Source organism: Xenopus tropicalis, chromosome 4 (assembly GCF_000004195.4).
Source record: "Xenopus tropicalis strain Nigerian chromosome 4, UCB_Xtro_10.0, whole genome shotgun sequence".
Classification (NCBI taxonomy): Eukaryota; Metazoa; Chordata; class Amphibia; order Anura; family Pipidae; genus Xenopus; species Xenopus tropicalis.
The window spans coordinates 119,075,814-119,101,584 of NC_030680.2; the positions used below are offsets into that span (position 1 = coordinate 119,075,814).

Genomic DNA, 25,771 nt, shown 5'->3' on the forward strand with positions numbered 1-25,771 from the left:
TTTATTTACAGTCAAGATCTAAGAAATAGCATGTATTTGATTTGCTTTTCTTACACAAAAAGCAGTTAAAAGCAGTTTCCATTATATAATAACATGTTTGTTACTTTACACGTATATAGGTGTGATGTGTAGAATTGTAAAAGGTGGGACATTTTAAATATTTGGTCTATTTTGGTTCACCAGCTCCCATACAAACTAATATTAAACTCAAAAAGGTTCCCTCACATCTGAGAAAACAAGCCAACATTCCAAATTGAAAGAGGACAGAAAGTTACCAAAATGTAATGCAAATATAAGGACCAGGACCAGAACAAAATGGTGTAATAAACAAGAAAATGTATTATGCATTATATATTGGTGGGAGCATAAAAAACAGCGTGAAACAAGTTAAACCGTAAAATCAGGGGATGTAAAATTCAGGTTTCACTATATATTTAATTTTTTTGGAAGCAATAACTAAAGTTACCACTCGTAAATAAAAAAATAGCAATAGGTATAGATTTGCAATAATTTTCAACTATTTTTCAACTATAAAGCATAACCACAGTTTCCCAGCAAAGCAAACACCTCTGAGTGTTCTAGAACCAAGGATTCCTGGCCTTGCCAAAAGCTGGGAAACTATTGGCCTGAAAACTATAGTGCAGCTAATCAACTCAATCTAAAAGCATTTGGAGATCTCCAGGTTCAATACAACTTACCCAAACATGATTACATTGCTAATTTGTTCTACAATAAAAACTAAAGACCTCTATTTATTAAATCTGTTATTAAAATGATTTGCAAACTAATCACAATCTCTATCGAGAAAGAAATATACAGTAGTGAGCTAGTTATATTGAAATGTTGGCAAAACTGCCTCATATTTTCTGCTCATGAGTACTGACACTACTACTGGTTCATTTCAACCTAAAGATCGCTAATGTGTTTTAATGTTGTTTTGGAAAGAGCCGCTCGTACCAGCAGTGTCAGGCAGTTCCCACTGATCCCAGCAGGAATGTTTCCCGCCAGCTAAAATACACCATTGGATAAAACACCCCATGTGCCATTAGCTTAAAATGGGTTTTCGTACCTCTTATTAAGCTAACTAATTATGCCCATACTATTTTTCAATAATAATAATAACAATAATAATAATAAAAGTTGTGTTGTTTTAAAAATGACACTGTACTAAAAATGTATCAAAGTGGCAAACAAAATTATCTTTCTTTAAAAGGTTTATTGATTTATAAAAAAGTTACATAAAATGTTGTTTAATCTTCTTATCAGCTTCTGTAGAAACATTCTCAAACAGTTCCTCAGATAACGGATCCAGATCAACGGAACATTGTCTTGTTAGCGTTAGCCATTCTGAGGATACCTAGAACAATTATAATATTAAATTAAAATGAATGAAGAGATGTTTTATAAAAGAATTTCAGTAAGGTATTATAAATTACAAAATGTTTTCCAGTTAAAGCAACTAAGGGGCTGATTTACTAGCCCACGAATCCGACCCGAATTGGAAAAGTTCCGACTTGAAAACGAACATTTTGCGACTTTTTCGTATGTTTTGCGATTTTTTCGGCGTCTTTACAAATTTTTCGTTACCAATACGATTTTTGCGTAAAAACGCGAGTTTTTCGTAGCCTTTACGAAAGTTGTGTAAAATCTTGCGATTTTTCCGTAGCGTTAAAACTTACGCGAAAAGTTGCGCCTTTTTCGTAGCGTTAAAACTTAAAAGGTGCGAAGTTTCGCGTAAGTTTTAACGCTACGAAAAAAGCGCAACTTTTCGCGTAAGTTTTAACGCTACGAAAAAAGCGCAAGATTTTACGCAACTTTCATAAAGGCTACGAAAAACTCGCGTTTTTACGCAAAAATCGTATTGGTAACGAAAAATTCGTAAAGACGCCGAAAAAATCGCAAAAAATACGAAAAAATCGCAAAATACCGATCTTTACGAAAAAAACGCAATCGGACTCATTTCGACCCGTTCGTGGGTTAGTAAATCAGCCCCTAAGACTTGCTAATCAGTCTTTTAAAAATGTCAGCCGTCATTTAAGCAGCTTCTTCATTTTACTCCATAAATATTTTTAGCTAATATAAAGAAACTGCTGAGATGAATGCTGAAATGTTTTCAAATTAAAAGCCGTATTTCTATTGTTGCGCTTATTAGGGCCAAAACAAAACTGCAGCTCGTATTCCACCTTCGAGTTCTCTATGTACTGGCCAACATGGTGCAAAGTTACCGTATATACTCGAGTATAAGCCGAGATTTTTTTGTGCTGAAAAAGACATCCTCGGCTTATACTCGAGTATATGCGACAGTACCCCCCCCCCCGTGGGCGGACGAGGCCCAGCGGCGGGCGGACGAGTCCCAACAGCGGGTGGGTGGGCGGACAAGTCCCAACGGCAGGCTGGCGGGTGCGCGCTGACGGGTCCCGATGGCACGTTTGAAGTGACACTCAAGGGAACCTAATAAGTGAGGAGCACGACAAGCATAAAAGGAGCACGGGGACCGCATGCAAACAGCTACTCGCAATGGAAGCAAATATATGAGGAGCAGCTACTCTCAAGGGAACCAGATATGTGAGGCGCGCCAAGCATAAGAGGAGCAGGGGAACTGTTGTTGCTACGCGTAAGGGAAAATCATATGTGAGGATCGCGTCATGTATATGAGGAGCACGGGGAACTGTTGTGGCACCACATATGTGAGCATATAGTATATAGTTTACTGCTTCGTGCTAGGGAGTTGCATATATGAGGAGCGCGGCTTGTATGTGAGGAGCACGGGGAACTTCCCATATAGCGTATATACGCGAGTTTGCAATAGGCATACATGATTAAGGGTGCAGGGAAGCATTTTTAAAAGAGAATCTTAAGTTATCTTAAGCTGTTGGTGATTTAGAACAGATTTATTTTGGGGGAAATATAGATGATGATTCAAGAGCTTCAGGTTACTCGAAGCGTGGCTTGTATATGAGGAGCACGGGGAACTTGTTATGGCACCACATATGTGAGTATATAGTAAATAGTTTATATACTTGCATATACTTATATATATACACTATACTTATACAGTATATAGTGTAAAATATATACTATATACTTATATACGAGTATATAGTTTAGTATGGCAGCTTCCTTAGCCTTCCCAAACTTGCCTGACAGTTAAAAAAAAACAAACACCCTAGGCTTATACTTGAGTCAATAAGTTTTTCCAGTTTTCTTAGGTAAAATTAGGTACCTCGGCTTATATTCGGATCGGCTTATACTCGAGTATATACGGTAGTCATTTGCCTCATTATTGTTTATGAGTTTTTCTTCTTAACAGCAAGTCTTTGGAACCAAGAGCCTTCCATATCTTTCTGAATTAGAGTACTTTATTAGTTCAAACTCAATCAATTACATAGAGGCCACAATCATAATTGATGCTTAGCAATGGCACTTCAGACAGTTTTATAAAAGGTGTTGGCTTAACCTGGCCATACAGAAATTGACATTAACTGGCAACTCAGCTGCTCCAGGCCAAGTTCCCTGCTTATTGCTCATGACTTGACCAAAATTATTCATCTGATTGTTATTTAACTGAGAACTGGCCAGGTTTAGGTTTTTTAAAAACCTGTCAAGTGAGGTGTCCAGTTCATGTGAAAAATATCCAAATACTGGCAATCTTCATTTCTATCATTTTGCAAAAGAAAGGTATGACCATAAAGATTGCCCAAGGGTGTCTAAACAAAACGACACATACATCAGAAGCATGAACAGCGATGTAAGAGTCTGAGCTAAGATGCAAGATCTTTGGTCTCTTTCATTAGACATAGTATTAACCCCATACGTCCTTCTAGTTTTAGCTTCAGTCCCACCCAGAGGATCCAAGTTATGTAAAACAGATCCATTTATATAAACAACCAAACCTAAATATCCCCATCTCTATGTAATTTGTGTGTAACAAGTATCACTAAATGTCACATTTTAAGCTCAGAGGTTTTAGAAACTCACAGTGTAGTTCTATAAGCTCTAGGTATCTCTTCCGGGTATAGAAGCAGAGCTACAAGAGCCCGCACCAGTGCAAATGGCAGTCTTTGAAGCACGATGTTTCTGGAAATTTTCTTGCAACTCTTTAGCTAACATCGGTGATATCTTGACCTTGGATTCCAGCTTCTGCTGATAGCCTTTTCCATTGCCCTTCAAAATGCTTTTCCATTCAGTCTCTGGATCTAGGTCCTTATGTGTTCCGCTAAAAACAAATAATAGTAATCTTAAAGATGCTGAAAAGGAACCAAGCACTTCCAGTTACCTCTGTAACTGTTTTTATAGCTGATTAGCCATTAAGAAATGCTACAATCACTCCATAAATGTTTTTAGCTAATATAAAGAAACTGCTGAGATGAATGCTGAAATGTTTTCATTAAAAGCCGTATTTCTATTGTTACATTCACTTTGGTACATAGTACAGCTCTACCCATTCTTTAGGGATGATGCATCTTTGCCTCTCTCTCTTTTATTTGTTAACATAAAGCTTAAAAACTCTTAAAGGAACAGTAACACCAACAAATGAAAATGTAATTGAAACAAATGAAAAGTCATTAAAATATAATGTACTGTTGCCATGCGGGTAAAGGTTGCTAGTCAAATAGAAATAGTGTTAAATGGCACAGGTTACATATAGATGACTGATCAGCTCTCTCAAATACCATTGTATTCTACAAAGCTTACCTGTTATCTGCTATGTAACCTTTGCCTTTACTCCATTTTTCCAGATTGATGGCTGCCTTCTTGGCTATACAGCAGTTTATTTATATAAACTATAGTAGTGTTTCTGAAGCAAACACACCGGTTTTAGCAGTGCAGGGCAACAGTACATTATTACCTTTAAACACTATCATTTTTTTGGTGTTACTGTTCCTTTAAGGGCATAACATCTGTACCAATACCAAGAATTCTTGTTTGTAGCCAATAACTGAGAATGATTAACAGGATATCAGACTGCGTACAGATAATATATGTTCATATTCTCAGTCAATCAATCACTGGCCATTCAGATAATCAGATATAAAGGTGGGTAGTTATTCTGACTGTTGATGCATATAAAGCTCTGTATGTGCACAGAACACTAAGCTTATCTTCAGTCTATAAAACTCACTCAATAGTTTCTTGAACTGTTAGGATAGGTTTTTAATCTAATCGGTTAAGTCCTTCTCTGACTTACAGGTTGACTCCTAATATTCAAGAAGTAAAAATGTTTTTAACACCTATAACTCTAGTTTCAGCTTCTGTCCCATACACAATTTCATAGTTTTAAACGTCAAAAAACTTACATGTTTGGCTCTTCCATCTGTTGCTGAGGAGAGCTGACTGGAGTTGCCACATGAGTTACTTCATGTTGATTCTGAGTTCTTGTGGACTGCCTATCCCTGTAACAAAACAATATGTTTAATAATGCAAAACAAAATAACTTGAAAAGTCATCATTTAAGTGCATAATTATTGAGCCGCATTTCTCTTAGAGAAATATTTCTTTAGAGTAATGAGAGATTGCTTAAAAAGCTGCAGTTATTCCAATACTTCTTATAATTCAGAAGCTAATCGTATTTGATGATATTCTTGTGTTAGTAAGACAGTTTGGGAGTTTTTTGTTTGTAATGTGCAAAAAGAAAGCAGAAAGTTCAGTTTAGCAAACTCACTCTATAGTTTGTTGAAGCATTTCACGCGATACGATCGGCTTATCTCTTGGAGCTATGTAAGTTCGGGCTCTGAAATAATATTTGAAAGGATTATAGAATTGTTTGTACCACATTTTAAAAGCTAAATTTACAGCATTTAATGAATCAGATGCATTGCCCAAGGGTGTCTGAACAAAACGACACATACATCAGAAGCATGAACAGCGAAGTAAGAGTCTGAGCTAAGATGCAAGATCTTTGGTCTCTTTCATTAGACTTGGATAGTATTAACCCCATAAGTCATTCTAGTTTTAGCTTCAGTCCCACCCAGAAGATCCAAGTTATGTAAAACAGATCCATTTATTTAAACAACCAAACCTAAATATTCCCATCTCTATGTAATTTGTGTGTAACAAGTATCACTAAATGTCACATTTTAAGCTCAGAGGTTTTAGAAACTCACAGTGTAGTTCTATAAGCCCCAGGTATCTCTTCCGGGTGTGCAAGCAGCGCGTCAGAAGAGCCTACACCAGTGCAAATGGCAGTCTTTGACGCACGACGTTTCTGGAAATTTTCTTGCAACTCTTTAGCTAACATCGGTGATATCTTGACCTTGGATTCCAGCTTCTGCTGATAGCCTTTTCCATTGCCCTTCAAAATTCTTTTCCATTCAGTCTCTGGATCTAGGTCCTTTTCTGTTCCAAGATGATTTCTCATCATATCCTTTAAGACCTGAGACGCGCTAAAAACAAATAATAGTAATCTTAAAGATGCTGAAAAGGAACCAAGCACTTGCAGTTACCTCTATAACTGTTTTTATTGCTGATAAGCCATTAAGAAATGCTAAAATCAATGATAAACCATGAAGGGAAATCATGTAACCAAGTAAGGTAATTAGTTTAGGCCCTACAGTGTTTTCCCAAGTTAAATTATTGAATACCCAGCGTGATGCACAAATACAAGAATGGCACTACAGATTGGATAAGCATCCATTTTAATTTCATTTTAATCTTCTAAAGACATTGCTCTGTCAGCTATTTGATGTATATTGTGCCAATGTATGCATGTCATGGCAGATCAAAGAGCTGTTAATGGATTAAATGGGCAAAACATGACAATTTCCATATACAATATGATATAGAAACCTAAACTAAACAGTTTATACTTACCAATTAGGCTTAGGAAGTTCCTGGCATTCAAGAAAAACAGGCAGTTTGTCCTGAATTGGAATCTCAGGTTTAGGTTTTATATCTGTTGCTTCATGTTTCACAGTTTTCTTGAGCTTTTTACTTGCCCTAAAGCAAAACAAAAAGTTTAAAGGCACTGATGAGTTACATAACAAATCACCGCTTTAGTCACATAAGTATAAAGATTTCTTTTCCTTAGATGTCATCTTCATATGGCTAATGAGAAACAATAGCTTGAAAAATGCAATTACTCCAATACTTATCATTTACACTGTTGTTTAGCCTTATTAAAAGTATGCCTCAAACATTAAAAAAAAAAAGCAAAAGTAAAAAGGATTAACTGCAGTTTATTAAACTCACTTTAAACCATCTGGAGTGGTTTTAGGCTTTACAGTAGAAACAGGTAACTGTGGGTCCTTCTTTGGTTCCGTTACCTCCCTCCTGAAACAAAAGTATAAACATATTATGTTTGTATTGTGTTGGGTGGGTCATAACTTTATATGTAAAAAAAGATTCCTTTAAATGTAATAGATGCACTGCAAAAGTTGATTTTACATTCTGCATCACCTGAATGTACATAATTATGTAATTATAACATTAACCCTATTAGAATCTATAGCACTGGTGTAAAAGGTGCAGAGGGGCTAATTTATCAAAAATCGAGTTGGCGTTTTGCAAGTATTTTCTAAAACCTTAAATAGGAGAGATTTTATGAAGGAAAAAATGGAAAAACTCGCCAGAAGAAACTCACCAATTAAAAGCTGGCTTGGTTGTATAGCAGTTAATGGGAATATTCACTAACCACTTTATTAATTATTATACAGTTTTTTTATTCTAATTGAAAATAAATGGAACAATATGGTTCTCGCTTGTGTGCGTGTTTTTTTCTGTGAAAAAATGAATCCGAGAATATTCTCTTATGTTTTTTTCTTACATTTTTTTCCTGAGCTTGGTTATTTTTTTCTGCAAGGTTGAATTTTAATAAGTATGGCTCATATTGCCAGAATAGCAAATTCTAGATTTCTAGCCAGTTGTTTGATGTATGTTGTGCCAGTGTTTAAATATCGATACACAACACATCAAAGGGTAGCCAGCATACAAAGGGTTAATGGTCAAACATAACAAACCCTTTGTAATATGTGAAATAAAGTTGTCAGTATATGAACTGGGATATAGCAATGAGCTAAACAGTTTAAAACATCTTATTCCACTTGTAACTCCAGTGTCAAGCACACAGTGCAAACAATATTTCTTGCAGCATTGCCCACTTACTCTATACCTATCCTTAGTACAAATACATAAATATATATACATAGTTATGATAAATGATGTGGTCTAAACAGTGTAGCGTTAGATCAACTCACATTTTAGGTTCAAGAGCCACAGGAATCTCTTTCTGGCATTCTTTAATTTGATGAGTTGATTCTTCATCATCCTCATCATCTGTGATCTCTTCTATCCACGTCAAGACTATTATCCTGGACAAGCAAATGAAATCATAAGATAATACAAAATATCCCACATAATTATAACATGATAGAGATAATAATAGATACATTTAAATCTATAAAGTAGAGACATTGCCACAGTGCAAGAAAATTATGCTAGAATAATGATTTCATCCAATGATTTGGGCTTTGAAGTTTAAGATTAACAATCTTACCTCTTATATTTAACTTTGGAGCAAGTTTCTTTCTCATTTTCCACAGCAGGTTTGGAAACCTCTGGAATAATAGGCGGCAAAGAAACACTGGCTGATTCCTCGTGTTCCTGTTCCGCAGATTGTATCACACTGGTGATACCGACATTTCTAAACAAAAGAAATGATTATGTTAAGCAGTTTGCAGATAACACCGTGGTGTGATAAGTTACACTTTTTCTTTATGAATAAAGAACTTTACTCATAAACAAACTTACTCTTTAGGCATTGAAAGTGGTCGAGGGCCTTGATCAGATTGCACTGTATCATCTGTGCAATGCTTTGTGAGAGGCGCTTCAGTTGCCTCCTCCATAGGTTTATTCACAGGAGCATTTTTCTTCTTCTTTTTCTTCTTCTTCTTGTCTTTACTCCTGAAGAAAGAGAAGAAATAAATATGAATAAACAAATATGGATGTGCCTTTCATTAGGTGTTTTGAGGAAAACATCTTATCAAATGTCATACATCTTGACCTGCAATGTGTATAGTAGTTGCTAAGGGATCCATTGCTTGTTTATTTTAAAATAAAAGCTTATAGTAACTTAGAGGTATCACAACTAAAGAGTACAATGACTTTTTAAATACCAGCATTAAGTACAGCTGCAATTTATATGCAGTGAACAAGGTGTTTCATTATACCCTTAACAGAAAATAAAATTTACAAAGACAAAGACAATGGTCATGTTAAGCTCAATACAAACCTCAAAGTGGTAGATGGCTTAGGCTGAGATTTCTCTATGGCCTTTTCTTCGTCATCAATTGGCTTCCTTTTCCTTAGTTTGTGATAAAGATGCCTTATAAAGGCAAGGGGACAGTTTTCAGTGAGCCATGAAGTGATTCTAGATATAGTAGGCTTAGCCTGTGATTCCTCTGTTGCCTTTTCTATATCATTGATTGCATTCTTCTTCTTCAGTCTGTAATATAGAAACCTGCAAATGGGAAGGGAACAGTTTGTTGAGATGATAAGGTTCACACATTGAATCCCTTCCCAACAAAGCCAGTGGCATAACTATAGGGGTAAAAAAATATGTAGTCATGGGGGGTATGAAAAAGGGGGGTCTGGTAAGAAACCATGATCTCCATGAATTCTCTGGCTAACTGTAAATAAATATATATTAGATAAATAATGTGTTAGATGAAGAGAAAAGACTTACCATACAGCTGCTCCTGGCAATCCAATTAATACCATCACAATTAGTGCAATAATAAATACTTTATAGTTGTATTTATTTTCTGTACTGTTTCCTTTTCCCTCTTCCAAGTGACTGGCATTCACAGTAATTTGCTTGGGGGGTTCTGTTACATGCACTCTTTTTTTAGTTGCCGCTGCTAAAATAAACATGTATAAGTGAAAATCCGGTGCACATGTAGTCTAATAGCCTTAATCCAACTAATCCAACACTTGCCCCTTATCCCTATATTTAACCCTCCTCTGTTAGTTGCATTAAATCTAACTCGTATGTTCACTTTCATGCACTCATAATTACGCACATTTATGCACACAGACCCCGTGCAGCAAGCCACATTCATACCCGTTATGATACTCTTAGCAGTATCACCTTCATGTACCAAAAAAAATGAAAGTATACATGCAAAACACATTCATATTTATACACTGCAATATAATCACATTCGTGAATATAAACTACACTTATTGGGTCTCATTTTTGAATGATGGGCATATTTGTTTCTAGGCAGTAACCCATAGCATTTGTTTAGTAAAAAGCAATTGTAATGAGCTGCAGGTAAAGTAATAATATAAAAATGTGAATGATTACCATGGGTTACTGCCCAGGTGCAATTTTGCCAAATGTTGAGCCCCCTAATATGTTAGGATGAACTTTATTAATGACTATGCCCTTGAGTTTCATGCATGGTTTACTGTTCTTACTATGTGTACATTTTATTGGGTCCTATGGTCTTATCCCTGCTTGTCTATATGGTCTGTATATTCATAAAGGCTGAGCTCTGCAAGTCCTAGAGATTATGCTATATTATATTCCGATGTTATCCCTTCCCCCTTATACATCACAAATACATCAGATATACAATATCTGCACCCAAAATCAGATAAGTTGCCATTAACTGCAGTCGTCTACTTACCGAAAGCAGGTTGGATACACTGTACAATGAATCCTACAATAATCATGTACTTGATTAAATATATGTATAATATCTTCATTCTGTTAAGTATCATGTTGGATTTATAATCTTGTTTCTGCATAAAGTGAAATGGATAGAAAAATATTAGAAGAAAATACATATAAAGACATCCATAACCAGATAGAATCTGAGTTATCCTTAACCTCCTCCTAAATAATTGTCTGTTCTGCTTCTTGAGATGTAGGCTTCTTGCTTTTTAGTTTTAATTATATTCAATAATGTCTAACAAAAAACTCTCATTCAGGGCTACATTCTCTAATTTTTCTAAATTATGTGACAATACTTTACCTTAACTGTTATACTTCAAATTATTTTCTATACTACTGGAGTCATTATGTGTTTTTCTGCATTAGTTTGTGTTTGATATCTTTCAGCACCTTGGGCTAACAAGCACAAACTGAGCAGAGAGTGTAGGGTTTAACTATAACTATATGCCTGTGGGACATGTGTGACATCATTACATGATGCCATGGTCACCTACTTTCATCCTGAAAAGAATCTAAACATAAAACTTTGGCATCTACTGTCAAATATAAATTGTAGGCCTAAATATAAAGAATACTAATTGAACAGAAGACTTGGTTAAAAATACCTAAAATTCAACTCATCACCATCTTTCAATCTGCTGTTTATTTAAAGGGGATCTAAACCCAAGTATTAAATTGATGTAAATTCACTCATGGTGCTTCTCTGAGCACTTTTTTAGACTTCGAATACCTGGCTTTTGGCTCAATCAGAAATGCAAAGGGTTAACTGAATCCACAAAGTGCAATAAAATATATAGGGCCTGATTCACTAAAGGGCGATAAAAATTATCGCACGCTTTTTCGCGTTAAAAAACGCAAAATAACTTGCGCGCGATTCACCATAGTATTATCGCGTGCGAAAAATCGCCATTTTCGCATGGGGTATTTCTCACACTAGTTTTACCGTTTTGCGTTAATTTCCGCGCTGAAAAGAATACAATCGCATGATTCACTATAACTTTTGCGCGCTAAATATCGCATTCGGCTATACGAAAATTAACACCTACTACAGGCAGGCGAAAAATTATACAAAAGTACAGTAAATGATTTTTTGCAATAAAATATGGACTTACAGTGTTATTTATTCAAGTCTGTGTTTCCCCCAGAGTGACGCAGCCGCCAGTTTGCAGCGAAATGTTAATTTTTAATACAGTAATTTTCCGCAAGTATTGGCGTGTATGGCTAACATGGCGTGCGTTCATTTGCGCAACTATTTCTATTTGGCTACAAGTGATGAAATGTTTCGCCAGGCATGGATTCGCAGCGAATTTTTGGACGTGCGTTGAATTTTTTCGCGGCGGATTTTTTCATGCGTTTTGCAAAACAATCCGCCAATGGCAAAACGCATGAAAAAATTCGCCACGCAAAAATTCACCGCACATCCAAAAATTGATACAAGTGTCAAAAAATAATAGTCACGGGCAACAATTTTTTTGCCCGCACAACATTTTTGCCGTTTCGTGGATCTTTCGAAAGATTTGCTAATTTTTCACTAAAGAAACCAGAACACATTTGCTCATCACTAGTGGCTACTATTTATAAGCATCTACTATTTATATGTGGCTAATATTTATATACACCATTTATATGCTTCGACAATTTTTATACACTATTTCTATGCTACCATTCATATTCGGCGATTATTCGCGTAATTTAGCTCATGTACAGGCAAATACCGCATTGAAATAGTCTTTCGCGAGTTAAATAACGCTTGCAATATCGCGCGTAAAATAGCGCTAGTATGCGTATAGTGAATCGTGCGAAAAATCACCAAAATTAAGTGGCGGTAAAAATTTTAGCGCACAATAAGAATAGCGCACGTTTTATCGCCCTTTAGTGAATCGGGCCCATAGACAGTTAGGGTGATTGAAATTCTAGGCCTTTAATAAAATCTGCAGAGCTGAAGCCTGCCTAGCAGTATGCAATGGTCTAAAACTACCAATTCCTTAGAACCCCCCGTATTCATGTAACACCAGAAGAGCTGAGAGACTCTCTCTGATTGGTTTACATCAGTTTATTTTCATGAGGTTTAGATCCCTTTTAAGATTTTCTGTTCTGTAGGATACTGACCATGGTAAAAGGCCATTTGAATGTAAGAATAAGGGTGAATAAGAGAGGCCTGAACTGAAATAAGTAAAATATGTAGTTAATGTGTAGCGGAAAATTACTTAGAATTGCATTTTTTTATTATTCAAAAACACTTTTTGATGGAAAATTAAGTTAATATGACATATCATCGGTAAAATAAATGTGTGTATGTATAAATATATATATGGGTGTGCGTATGTATATAAATAAATTATAAAAAGTACAAAGCCATTAATAGTATTACCCAACTTTGTGTTTATAAACCTATATCCATATTAAATATAGACCATAGATAAGAGCAAATAAAAAACAAATCTCTTTGGAATATAGAGAAGACTCTCACCTTTTGTTTGTTGAAAAATAAGTTGAAAAATAAGTTGAAATAAATAGTTTTTCTTCTTAAATGCGTGTTTGTAGCTGAAGAGCGTATAGCACCTTCAACTAAAAAACACGCACTGAGCAGAAAGTTCTGGGTTAGTTTACAACTAGATAGCTGTTATGTCACAATGTGTTACTATAGCAACCTCTCATTGTGATACCGTTGCTGACCTGCTTTGAGACTGAGTGATAGAGACCCTGGCAGTGATGTCATTATGGTAACCTGACACCACTACTGTTAGCAAATACTGGAAAAGAATCTACATCCTGTGTATCAAAGCATCTACATCCTGCTGCACTTCTGGGTTTGGGAGCGGAGGAGCGGCTTGAACTCAGCCCCTAGGCAACGAGCACAGGGGGATAACGAGTGGCCCCTGGGGCACGATAGCCCAGGGGCCCTATAGAACATACCTGCCATCCACGTGGCTTTCCCTGCAGTGCCTCTGCCTTCTCCAGCCTGTGCCTGCTCGTGTCTCTTATGCAGATCCTCAGCTTCTAGACCCCAGCTAAGTGCCAAATACACAAACAATCACACACTTATTACACTAATACACACTTATACTTACACTTACAGCACTTACAGCACTCACACACACACATGCACACAACACATTTTACCTAGTTTACACACTCACTTACACACATGTAATTTTGTTATTTTTTTTATTGCATCGTTTTTATTCTTGCCTGAAAAAAATGTTTTATTGCCATTGCGGATAGTGTATTTGCTAACCGCACTGCGCAATACCTTTTGTGTATTATTTTGGTGTTTCTACTACATTTTCTGTGATTTTGGTGCATTTTTAGGTATTTTATTGCATTTTTAGCCATTTTATTGCATTTTCAGTTATGCATAGTTGTTGTTCGCTTGACTTTGCCAAAATACTCAAACTGTTATTCTGACCACAGATATTATTAGGCAAAAAATAAAAAATAATTTCAATAAAAATGTTTTCATTTTTATCAATTTTATTGCATTTCACATTGTTCTTTGTTACTTGTCTTTGCACATGGACATTTTGTCTGCTGTATTTCAATTTGGCATCCTGTGTACCCCACATAGTTTGGTAAATCTATGCATATTGGGCATCAAACTGTTCAGTAGACCCCTGGTGTTCATACTTAGGGGCCGATTTACTAATCCACGAACGGATCGATATGTGTTTTGTTCGTAATGATTGGTATTTTGCGATTTTTTTGTCGCCGTCGCGACTTTTTCGTAAATTGTCACGACTTTTTCGTAGCGGTTACAACTTGCACAAATTGTCGCGACTTTTTCGTCGCCATCGCGAAAAAATCGGAAACGTTTGCCCGCAGTTAACAAGTGCTCAGTACGATAGTCGCGAAAATTTGCGCAATTTATAACGACTACGAAAAAGGTGCGACAATTCGCGCAATTCATAACGCCTGCGAAAAAGTTGCGACGGCATCAAAAAAATCAGAAAAAGTCGCAAAATGTTCGTTTCCAAACCGGTTTTTTCCCATTCGGGATTCGGATTCGTGGATTAGTAAATCAGCCCCTTAGAGTGTTTTATGTTGGTACGTTACTAAATGTGGGGGTACATGATGGGGCAACATGCAAGCTTTGCGACAATTTTCAGAAATGTCACATAAACCGTTCTGTTTAGCATAGCTTTGTACTTTGGTAGTTTGCAGTAGAAAGATGTATTTACCCATTTTTGTTTTGTCAGAATGTGTACTTTCAGAAAATGTATGGTTTTCTAGGATCTCCGTACTGTTAGGGGGTCGTATGGCACATAATACACATACCGGGTGCAAAAACTGCATGAGCCGAAGCATCTTACGTGAAAATTCATATGCACTATTTTTACTTGGGTGCCCCTGTACCCCACATAGTTGGGTAAATCTATGCACAATGGGCATCACACTGTTCAGTGGACCCTTGGCTTTCATATTTAAGATGTATTTTCTTGGTACCTAATATTATGTGGGAGATATGATGCTTGAAAGTGGAAGATTTGAGGCGATTTTTTAGAATTTTTTTAAATTTTTCATAGAAAATGCTAAATTCAGTAAAGCATTGCCGTTTGGTACTTAGGAGTCGGAAGACATGGTTACCCATTACGGATTTGTCAGAATGTGTAGTTTTCAAAAATATATGGTTTCCTGGGGTAAACCTAATGTTCCAGGATTTTTGGCTTTGAAATCTAAAGTATGCCGTATTCTGCTGTAATGCTTTGAAAATTTAGTAATTTACTGCTGGGAGTTTTTGATCTATAGAAGTCAGAAATCTCAATAAAACTATACATATCAGGTATTGGCACATTGGCACATGAAATAAAATATGTTTCTGGTATAAATCCCTATATCATGAAAAATAGCACTTTTTCTTTTTTTTGGGGATTTTAAGCTCTTGTTCCAGAAGTGGAAATACACAAAAACTCAGGTTTGGAAAGCTCAGGTTCTCCTGAAAAAAACAATATATAGTTTGCCTACCTAAACTTAATTCTTCCCCCAGTAAAAGCCCCTAAATTGAGAGAGCACAAAACATCAGGCACTGAGGGGAACCGAAATGTCAAATTCTGCTGGCACTTAAAGGGTTAAATAGGTTTATCCCCATATGTCATAAAAGCCAGGATCAGTCACCCATAGCAATCAATAGCTTCCAAATAAACAGTAACTAGTGATGAGCGAATCTGTCCTAATTCACTACACCACAAAATTTGCGAAACAACAAAAAAATTCTCGAAACCTGTTTGTCATGTCACTTTTTTGTCACCCGCAGATTTTTTCGCGCAGCCACACCCAGTTTGGCGAGACCGCCTATTTTTACACAACTGTGCCTTTTTTTGCACGTGACAAATTTTTCTGCAGCAAATTTTTACGGTTTCGCAAAACAATTTGCCAATGGCGAAATGCAGAAATTCATTGCGAATCTATGCCTGGTGAAAAAATGTGCTCATCACTACAGGTAACAAGTAGTAATGAGCGAATTTTTTCGCCAGACATGGATTCGCAGCGAATTTCCACATTTCGCCATTGGTAAATTGTTTCGCGAAACTTCCATGAAAATTCACCCGTGGAAAAATGCATTGCACAGAAATGTTTTTTTGTTGTGCGAAAAATTGGGCGCGGTCGCGTAAAAAAGGGTGTGGACGTGTAAAAAAAGGGCACGGTCGCATCAAAAACAAATAGACAAAAAAATCTAGCGACATGCGTTTTGCAAATTTTTCGCTGTTTTGCTAATTTTCTTGCCATTTTGCGAATTTTATGGCGAAGCGAAGCAGGACAGATTCGCTTATCACTAGTAACAAGTGAATGCTACCTGCTGATTTGTTACTATATGTATTAAACACGTTTAACAAACTTTGCTCCTGAAATGACATAACCCCATTAATATTTATATATTAGATGGAACAGGTGTTGGATGTGGGTCCTACAATGGCGGTTAAAGGTTCTGTGGATTAGGGCCTGGTACAGGTCGAGTCTTACCTGACCAGCACATCACTAATGTAGGCATTCACACTCCTGCCCTCTAATTTGCTTGTCATTTAGGGGCATATTTATTTATTATAATGTGTAAACCAACATTAGCGCTGTAGAAATTGCAACCTTGAGGAAATATAAATCATCCTTTTTATGCTTGTAAAGTGTTTTTAGCATGGTTGGGTTTAGACCAACAAAAGTAAAATATGATTTGCTAGGGTGATTTCTACTGAGACCAATATGATGTTTCATTAGAATGTCCGGCGGGCCTGTGGTGCTGCCCTAGAGACATTCTCAGCTGTATAGATTCTGGTTCTGTGCTATTAAATCACTGTGTGCCAAGAGAGATCCTCTTAAACCACAACCAACAGCATAACTTATCTGGGGATACACTGGCCCTTTGCTGGTGCATTTGACTTTGAATCATTTCACTCGGCAAAACAATAAACTCAATTTCTAAGGGTGTCTGTACTGTACAAATCAAATTAATGATTGTGACATGAATACACATTGTTCTGAAAATATCAACTTATTACTACGCTGTGAAATGTAGTGATTTTTAATAAATCAGGCCAGTAGCACCTAAGGACAATGTCACCCATCATAAGTGCCATTTATAATACTCAGAAAAGACAGCCTGGCCCTTACTAAGGACAAAACCCTTCCTATAGGTTAGGACTGAGTGCAACCCCATTTCGTCCCACTATTCAGACTAAAGGAGGGACACCCTTCAAGCTAAGGACCCCCTTGTTTACACCAGACTTAGCAACAGCATCAGCACTTGAAACCCGGCTGATGAATGAGCGTATCGTTCAAACAGTAACTGCACTCACTCAATAGGTCACACATATAAAGCTATGCTCTGTGTACAGAATAAGCCAAGTATGTATTTCACATCTAAGGGCAAATAAATGCCATATAAACCTTACACATCAACAAAGTACACTTCCCCTTTGATAGCAGCACCTGTCATGTGATAAGAGTTGACTTTATACCTAGGAAATGTGACAGTTGGTTCAGCCCGTTGGTTGTCGTTGCTGTGAGAAGTGCACTTCCCCTCTGAGAGATTTTCTTGCCAATTAACCTTTATTTTAGATTAAAAAAAAGGGATATAGCTGGGTGAGACCCCCCCAGACTAGAAGATGTTGCCCCTCTCACTGATTTTAGTGAATCTGGAGAATTTTTCCCTAAAATGGGCTTTGGAGATGCTGGTTGGGAGACACAGGCACAGGATTTGGCACTTATGCAGGGCTGCCAGCGAATATACACTTTTATTCCACTGGGGAGTAACATTTAGGGGGACCCATATGCCACACCATAAAATACTTCATTTTTGTTCAGTATTGACAGCCTCCTTGGAGCTTTACCCCTCTGCCCCTGGATATTTGCCCTGCTCTTATGTACCAACCTTAACATGTAAAGGAATAAATACCAAAACCTTTCCTGTTAAAGAGTAACATTTATTAGTTGTGGGGGGGCAATAGGGTACATGGTAGGTGCAGTGTTGAATAAAACAATGTTTATTTGTTACTCCTAACAATTACCCAATAATAGAGCCCTATGGCCTAGTTGCCCCTTTAGCACCTACCTTATGCTACCAGCCCCTTAACTAATTTGTTTTTAGGGTTTAGGCTGTTTATATAACCTCCTGTCCTGCATTAAAATGTTCTTATGGCTGGTGGAAATTAGCAACACTAAGCAATCTGCACCAGGGCAGTAATCCATGCTAACCAATCAAATATCAGCTTTCATAGTTCTACCTGCAGCTGGCTGAATAAAACTACCGTATATACTCGAGTATAAGCCGAGTTTTTCAGCACTAAAAATGTGCTGAAAAAGTAACCCTCGGCTTATACTCGAGTATATCGATGTGCAGTCTCTCACTCGCTGTGCAGATGGTTTTACCTCCTTGCTCGCACCCCTTGTGGACGGCCGGGCGGCGTGCATTGATGTGCAGTCTCTCACTTGCTCTGAAGATGGTTTTATCTCCTTGCGGGCAACCCCCCCCATGGACGGCCGGGCGGCGTGCATCGATTTAGACTTTCACTTTCTTTGAAGATGATGGCTTTACCTCCTTGCGCGCACCCCCACCGGGCGGCGTGCATCTATGTGCAGACTTGCTCGCTGTGCAGATGGTTTTATCTCCACCACGCGCACAGGTACACATGGACGCACAACGCATGTCCATTCACAGGGGGGGCCGCGCAAGGAGATAACACCGTCCGTCTGGCGGTGAAAGGGTTACCTGACAAAGCGCGGCAGTTTAGAATCCAGACTGTTTCAGGCCAAGATACTGAGTTATAAGACTCCTCTCTGCTTCCCACTGAGCAGGATATAGAGCCGCCGTGACCTTGGCTGGGCAGCCGGTAAGTTGCTTGCTGCTTATTTCCCAGCAGTTGTGCGACTGTGATTTCTGCCTGCTGTCATTTACAGCTATTTTATCTTTATACTCTTGGGGCTGCAAGTAAAGCAAGGGGCTGGGGGGGGCAAGGGACAGCAAGGGGCTGGGGGGGGGGCAGAGAAGGGACAGCGAGGGGCTGGGGGGGGCAGAGAAGGGACAGAGGGGTGGGGGGGCAGAGAAGGGATAGCGAGGTTGCATGCAAGGAGGTAAAACCATGGTGTTAATACAGATGTAATTTGGACCCCTACTTAGTATTACACACCACTATAGAAAATAACAAAAAAAACAGTACTAATGCTATATAGGGTGTGTTAAATGCCTACAGTGTATCTGCACAACGAGCCAGTCAGTAAGTGGTAAAATAACTTGTTATTTAAAAAAATAAAATTGTTCTAAGTCCAGCATCAAGAATTATTTTGCCCTAGTAACAACCCCTCACGTGAACTGTGTCAAGTACTTGATAATTAGTATGGCAGCTTCCTTAGCCTTCCCAAACTTGCTTTTGTCTGCTGCTGTAGCATTTTTGTTTCCCTAAAGTTATCTATTATTTATTTATCTGTTATTTATTTGATTATTGAAACTTAGCAGTAGCGGCTGCATTTTCCCACCCTAGGGTAGGCTTATATTCGAGTCAATACGTTTTTCCAGTTTTCTTAGGTAAAATTAAGTACCTCGGCTTATATTCGGATCGGCTTATACTCGAGTATATACGGTAATCACTGACTGGTCGCTATGGGTTACTGCCCAGGTGTAGTCTTACCAAGGGTTGAGCCCAACTGTGTTTTCCCTTTCTGCCTCTAATGTGGACTTTTACTTACTCTGGACACAGGGCCTGATTCCTTACTACTGGAGGCAGTAAATCTAAATCAGTGGTTCTGAAATGATGGTGCTTAGAAAAAGTAATTGCTGATTGGTTGCTATTTGCAACTGTGTTTTTGCATTTAGGCACCTATGTTAGTAAATAAGCCCTAATTCCAATTTAATCTACTAGAGATAACTCATGGATTCCCAGCTGGAACATCAGTCAGTCTGGAATGGGGGCCCTGATCTAATGTTCACCTTAAAGGGGTCATTTGGACTGAAAAACTCTAAACGTTATCGCTAACAGGGACATTTCATACAAGCACCTCTGTGGTTAAAAAATGTTTCCAGTATAGGAGGAGTTAACCCTAGTGGCTGTGTCTTTGGTAACAGGTAAAGTCATCCATTAATTAAATATAATATGAGCAACATTTTAGTTAGTTTTATTTTTTTATGTCAGTGTGAATTATTTATATTTTTTCTGCATATACATCAAATACCAACTGGTTGCTAGGGCAAGCAGCCACGGCAACTGGAAAAAAAGCCAACTGTTTGTCAAAATTATTATTTTGCTTGTGCTTTTCTAAGCGATCCTGCCCCCCGTCTTTTTGTGGCGCCGCTCCGAACACCCCAATTTTCCCATTGACTTTGACAGGGAAGATTTTCAAACTGCTGCCACACTTACAGCTTTGAAGCTACACCCCCCAAACTTAAATAACATAATAATGAGGTCACCCCATATGAAACAGTGACATTTGTTGGATGACCCCAAAGTGGGAGGGGCCAACAACAGGCAATCAAATTTCACCCATTGACTTTTATGGGGAAATTAAAACTGCTGCCAATCTTACAGCTTTGAGGCTACATTCAGGCTACATGGGGTCAGCCTGAATGAAAATATGATGATTGTTGGATGCCCACTATATAACTGTGGTCCAAGGTTAGAAAAAGTGGGCAGAGCCAACAACAGATCAGATTTCATTCATTGACTTCACGTTTTTCAACCCAACATGAAGTTTGTTCTCAAACTTCCCTTTCAAGTTGATAGAATTGTTCCATGATGATGTTTCTATTCAAACCATCTCCTATTCATACTGCATTCTGAGATTTATGCAAATGCCTAGTTGTAATAGTCAGAAAGCTTAGCAACCAGATGTTAAATGATATTATTATTTTCACAGATGAATTTGCTGCATTCCTGCCATGAATAGTATAATTGAATTCTAAAAAGCAGATAAAAATCATAGAAACAGAATTGTAGTCATTAACTTGCTGTAGACTGAAAACTATTTGCTATGTGCAGTTTCAAATGGCACCAATGTGCCATAGGCAATGAGGGTTTGCTTTCTCATACATTTTATCTTTCTAATGGCACACGTCAGGGTTGCCCTCTTTTTCCACCAATTTTTGATCTGACAATGGAAATTCCATCCCAAACAATTAGAGACATGAACTGTCTGGTTTTCACATTGGACTCAAAGATCACTGTATTGGTTTATATACGGAGTAAAGGTAAACTAAAGTCCAGGACCGGATGGTATCCATCCCAGGGTATATAATGAGCTTAAAAGAACTTGCCAGACTAATATAATTGCCTTTTATGAGGAGGGGAGCAGGAAGCTTGGTGCTGGAATGGCAGTTGATGTCATCTACTTAGATTTGGCCTAGAACATAATATTTGTTCATGGATAGAGAACTGGCTGAAGGATAGATTACAAAGAGTGGTAGTGAATGGAACATTTTCTAATTGGGCCAGTGTTTTTAGTGGAGTACCGCAGGGGTCAGTCCTTTGTCCTTTTTAACTTGTTTATTAATGACCTGGAGGTGGGCATAGGAAATACTGTTTTTATTTTTGCTGATGACACTAAATTGTGCAAAACTATGCGTTCCATGCAGGATGCTGCCACTTTGCAGAGCGATTTGATTACATTGGAAAACTGGGCAGCAAACTGGAAAATTAGGTTCAATGAGGTTGATGAGGTTCAAAGTTATGCACTTTGATAGAAAAAAATATAAATGCAAATTATACATTAAATGGTAGTGTTTTGGGGTATCCTTACTGGAGAAGGATCTGGGTGTTTTTGTAGTTAATAAGTTGTCTAATTCCAGGCACTGTCATTCTGTGGCTACTAAAGCAAATAAAGTGCTGTCTTCTAAAAAAAAAAAAAAAAAAGACTCAAGAGATGAAAATTATTATATTTTTGCCTCCTCATAGGCCTCTGGTAATGCCTCACCTTGAGTATGCAGTGCAGTTTTGGGCTCCAGTCCTTAAGAAGGATATTAATGAGCTGGAGAGAGTGCAGAGACTGCAACTAAACTGGTAAAGGGTTGGGTTTGTTTTCTCTATTAAAAAAAAAATATGAACATGATTACTGTGTACAAGTACATAAAAGTGGATTATAGAGAGACAGTAGGGTGTTCTTTTGTCCCCATAAAAACAATGGAGCTGTGCTGACTAAACCACCTACACTGCTTCAAAAGAAAGATCTGTTTCTCTAATCTTTAGGGGTGGCCTCTGGTGTTCTCTTGATATATATTGTTTGTGTATATGACTATATAAGTATATCAGTATATAAGTATGTGAGTATATAAGTATATGTCCGAATTAGTCTATGTTTGTGGGATGTGGTTCACTTGAAAGGACTTAACATGATGGTCTTTTTTAAACCCAATTAAAATATGTAACACAATCTCCCCCAACATCCCAGAAGATTTACCCACTAAGGTAAGTGAAAAAAAAATTAAATTGCGGCAAGAGGACAGAAGATTAACCCACTAAGGTAAGTGACCGAAAATGTAAATTGCAACAAGAGGACAGAAGATTTACCCACTAAGGTAAGTGACCGAAAATGTAAATTGCGGCAAGAGGACAGAAGATTTACCCACTAAGGTAAGTGAAAAAAATTAACTTGCAGCAAGAGGACAGAAGATTTGCCCACTAAGGTAAGTGAAAAAAATTAACTTGCGGCAAGAGGACAGAAGATTTGCACACTAAGGTAAGTGACCGAAAATGTAAATTGCGGCAAGAGGACAGAAGATTTACCCACTAAGGTAAGTGACTGAAAATGTATATTGTGGCAAGAGGACAGAAGATTTACCCACTAAGGTAAGTGACCGAAAATGTAAAGTGCGGCAAGAAGATTTACCCACTAAGGTAAGTGACCGAAAATGTAAATTGCGGCAAGAGGACAGAAGATTTACCCACTAAGGTAAGTGACCGAAAATGTAAAGTGCGGCAAGAAGATTTACCCACTAAGGTAAGTGACCGAAAATGTAAATTGTGGCAAGAGGACAGAAGATTTACCCACTAAGGTAAGTGACTGAAAATGTAAATTGCGGCAAGAGGACAGAAGATTTACCCACTAAGGTAAGTGACCAAAAATGTAAATTGCGGCAAGAGGACAGAAGATTTACCCAGTAAGGAAGTATCTTTTGAAATCTGAAGCAAGAAAACAAAACACTCAGTATGGCATTAGCTTTAAAGAGGCAGTTGACCTTTAAGTTAACAATTATTTAATCTGGTTTTGGGGGTTACTGACCTCAGCAGACAAAAAGCCTGGAGTCTGTTCCTTGCGTCCCTTGCACATGCTTGGTGTGATTGGAGAGAGCATGGGTTGAAAAGCTGGATTTACAGCAGACCAGAGAGCAAATGTTTCCTTATTAAAGAAAAAGAACAAATGAGCATATGAAAATATATATTCTTGATATAAAATATTAGATTATTTAGTCATATAGGAGTCCCATATAAAAGTGTGAACTGATTTCATACAGTTCACAGAACTCTTTAAGTTGCCTCCTTCTATCCTTATATTTCATAGTAGGGGGTACAGGTATTGTTAGTACTTTGTTTGATTGGGCCATTGAAGCGCTGTAACGGCATGAATAAAGGAATCCACTGATCAAATGCTAAAGCACTGCTAATATAGGGAGTTCTATTATTTTGACACTTTTCAATGTGCCCTCCTGTGAGCAGACGTGTGTGGGGTCTCTGGGCTGTACCATTCCTCAGTTACATCTTGGTCATCCCATTTAACTAGACATGCTGGCCTCAGCATCCTTCATTACAGCTGAGAAATATGTGCTGAATAAGGCCAGCAAGTCAGCCTGGTTCTTCTGATAAGATTTAACTGACATGAAAAGTGATACATATACATTGAATAAAAGTTTTGTAGCAGTAGAGTGCGCCTATGATTTATATTACTTTACAAGTTCTAGGCGCAAAAGATGTAGATAATAACCTAAACCCAACATCCCAAATCCCTTGCTTAGTCCTGTCAAGGTCTCCACACTGTGTTTTTCCAAACAAAATACATTGATCAATAGATCAATGAAAACTGTGTCAATTTTATTATGCACATTTAAAATTCCAGACATCAAACGTTTGCAGCACGACTGTGTCCTACAGCTTTGTGTCTGAGCAAGTGACAAAATGAAACTATGCACACTACACTGGCACTAGTAAATAAGCCTGCACTCTGCAGAACCTTTAGTTGCAACGGGTGATTTAATTAGACTCCATTTAAAGGAGAAGGAAAGGCTAAGTCACTTGGGGGTGCCAAAATGTTAGACACCCCCAAGTGACTTTAATCGCTTACCTTTTACCTGTAGCGAGCGCTTCCTCCTTCCGGCTTCGTTTTGCCGGCAAATTCCCGGGACTGGCGCATGCGCGGTAGAGTGAAAAGCCGACTTGTCTTTTAACGTTCCACTTTTTAACTCTACTGCGCATGCGCACAAGGGAAGCAGGAAGCGCTACAGGTATTTGATTTTTATATTTGATTTTTATATTTCTGAAATCTGAACAGCTAGGTACAGATTAATTAGAGAAATTTTTCTCCATCAACATGTATCAAAAGTTGAAATTAGTTAGTGCCATGAAATATAATAAGTTAGAAAACGAAAAAAAACCTCTTTTTTTGAAAACAAAATCACTTTTATTGTTTCAGGAGGCTTTGAAAAAGCATGGCCCTTTTAGTTTTGCAAACATAAAAATTATTTTAAAAAACACAAGGGAAATGATTTTTAAAAGGTACTACAATAATACAAAGTCCATATTGAGCCATATTACATTTAAAAATGATTACCCTCTCTTCCTTAGTTAAGCTGTTCCATGCCTCCGAGTCAGTGCCATGCCTTTCAGAAACCGTTCACAATGAAGTTCTTTAAAGTTAAATATGAAAATTATATAATAAAAAAAATTTCATAAAATGGTTATTTCGACTTTACATATAAAGCACTTACTAAGCAATAACTTTTTAATTAAGCCTGTGAATCATTTTCAGGCATAAGTATATATAGGTATGGAACCCGTTATCCAGAATGCGCAGGACATGGGGTTTTCCAGATAAGGGGTCTTTCCATAATTTGGATGTACTAACAAGTCTACTAAAAAAAATTATTTAAACAGTAATTAAACATAAAAGGATTGTTTTGGCTTCAATAAGGATAAATACTATCTTAGTTGGGATCAAGTACAATGTACTGTTTTATTATTAGAGAAAAAGGAAACAATTTTTAAAAATATGATTTATTTGATTAAATTGGAATCTATGGGAAATGGCCTTTATGTTATTCTGAACTGTGTGGATAACGGGTTTCTGCATAAGGTGTCCAATATCTGTACTAGTATTATTGCTATAACGACATTTGAAATTTTTAGTGTAACTAACATGACCAGGAACTACGTTTGCCCCCCCTCCAGCTCCCTCCAAGTGGCATCCCCAGTATCCTCCAGCTCCCCCCTTAGCATCATTCAGCTCCACCCTTGCATCATCCAGCTCCCTCTCAGCATCCTCCCCAGTATCCACCAGCTCCACCCTTGCATGATCCAGCTCCCCCCTTGCCCTCTCCAGCTCCCTCTCAGCATCCTCCCCAGTATCCCCCAGCTCCTCCCTTGCCCCCTTCCAGCATCCTCCCCAGTATGCCCCAGCTCCCCCCTTGCATGA

The 25,771-nt window shown here is 37.7% G+C and overlaps 1 protein-coding gene across 1 annotated transcript; it reads right to left on the minus strand.

Moving 5' to 3' along the window:
• Positions 1–1,201: 1,201 nt before the first annotated feature.
• Positions 1,202–25,562, minus strand: LOC100497735. Its single transcript, XM_031901067.1, has 16 exons — positions 24,911–25,562; positions 23,369–23,485; positions 13,592–13,686; positions 10,629–10,743; positions 9,680–9,854; positions 9,227–9,454; positions 8,746–8,898; positions 8,492–8,638; positions 8,193–8,306; positions 7,189–7,269; positions 6,811–6,936; positions 6,105–6,383; positions 5,663–5,731; positions 5,298–5,393; positions 3,979–4,216; positions 1,202–1,357 (listed from the first exon to the last, which is right to left on the minus strand). Exons 4-15 carry the CDS (start codon positions 10,720–10,722, stop codon positions 3,997–3,999), a joined length of 1,782 nt encoding a protein of 593 aa, XP_031756927.1. The 5' UTR covers positions 10,723–10,743; positions 13,592–13,686; positions 23,369–23,485; positions 24,911–25,562; the 3' UTR covers positions 1,202–1,357; positions 3,979–3,996.
• Positions 25,563–25,771: the final 209 nt, after the last annotated feature.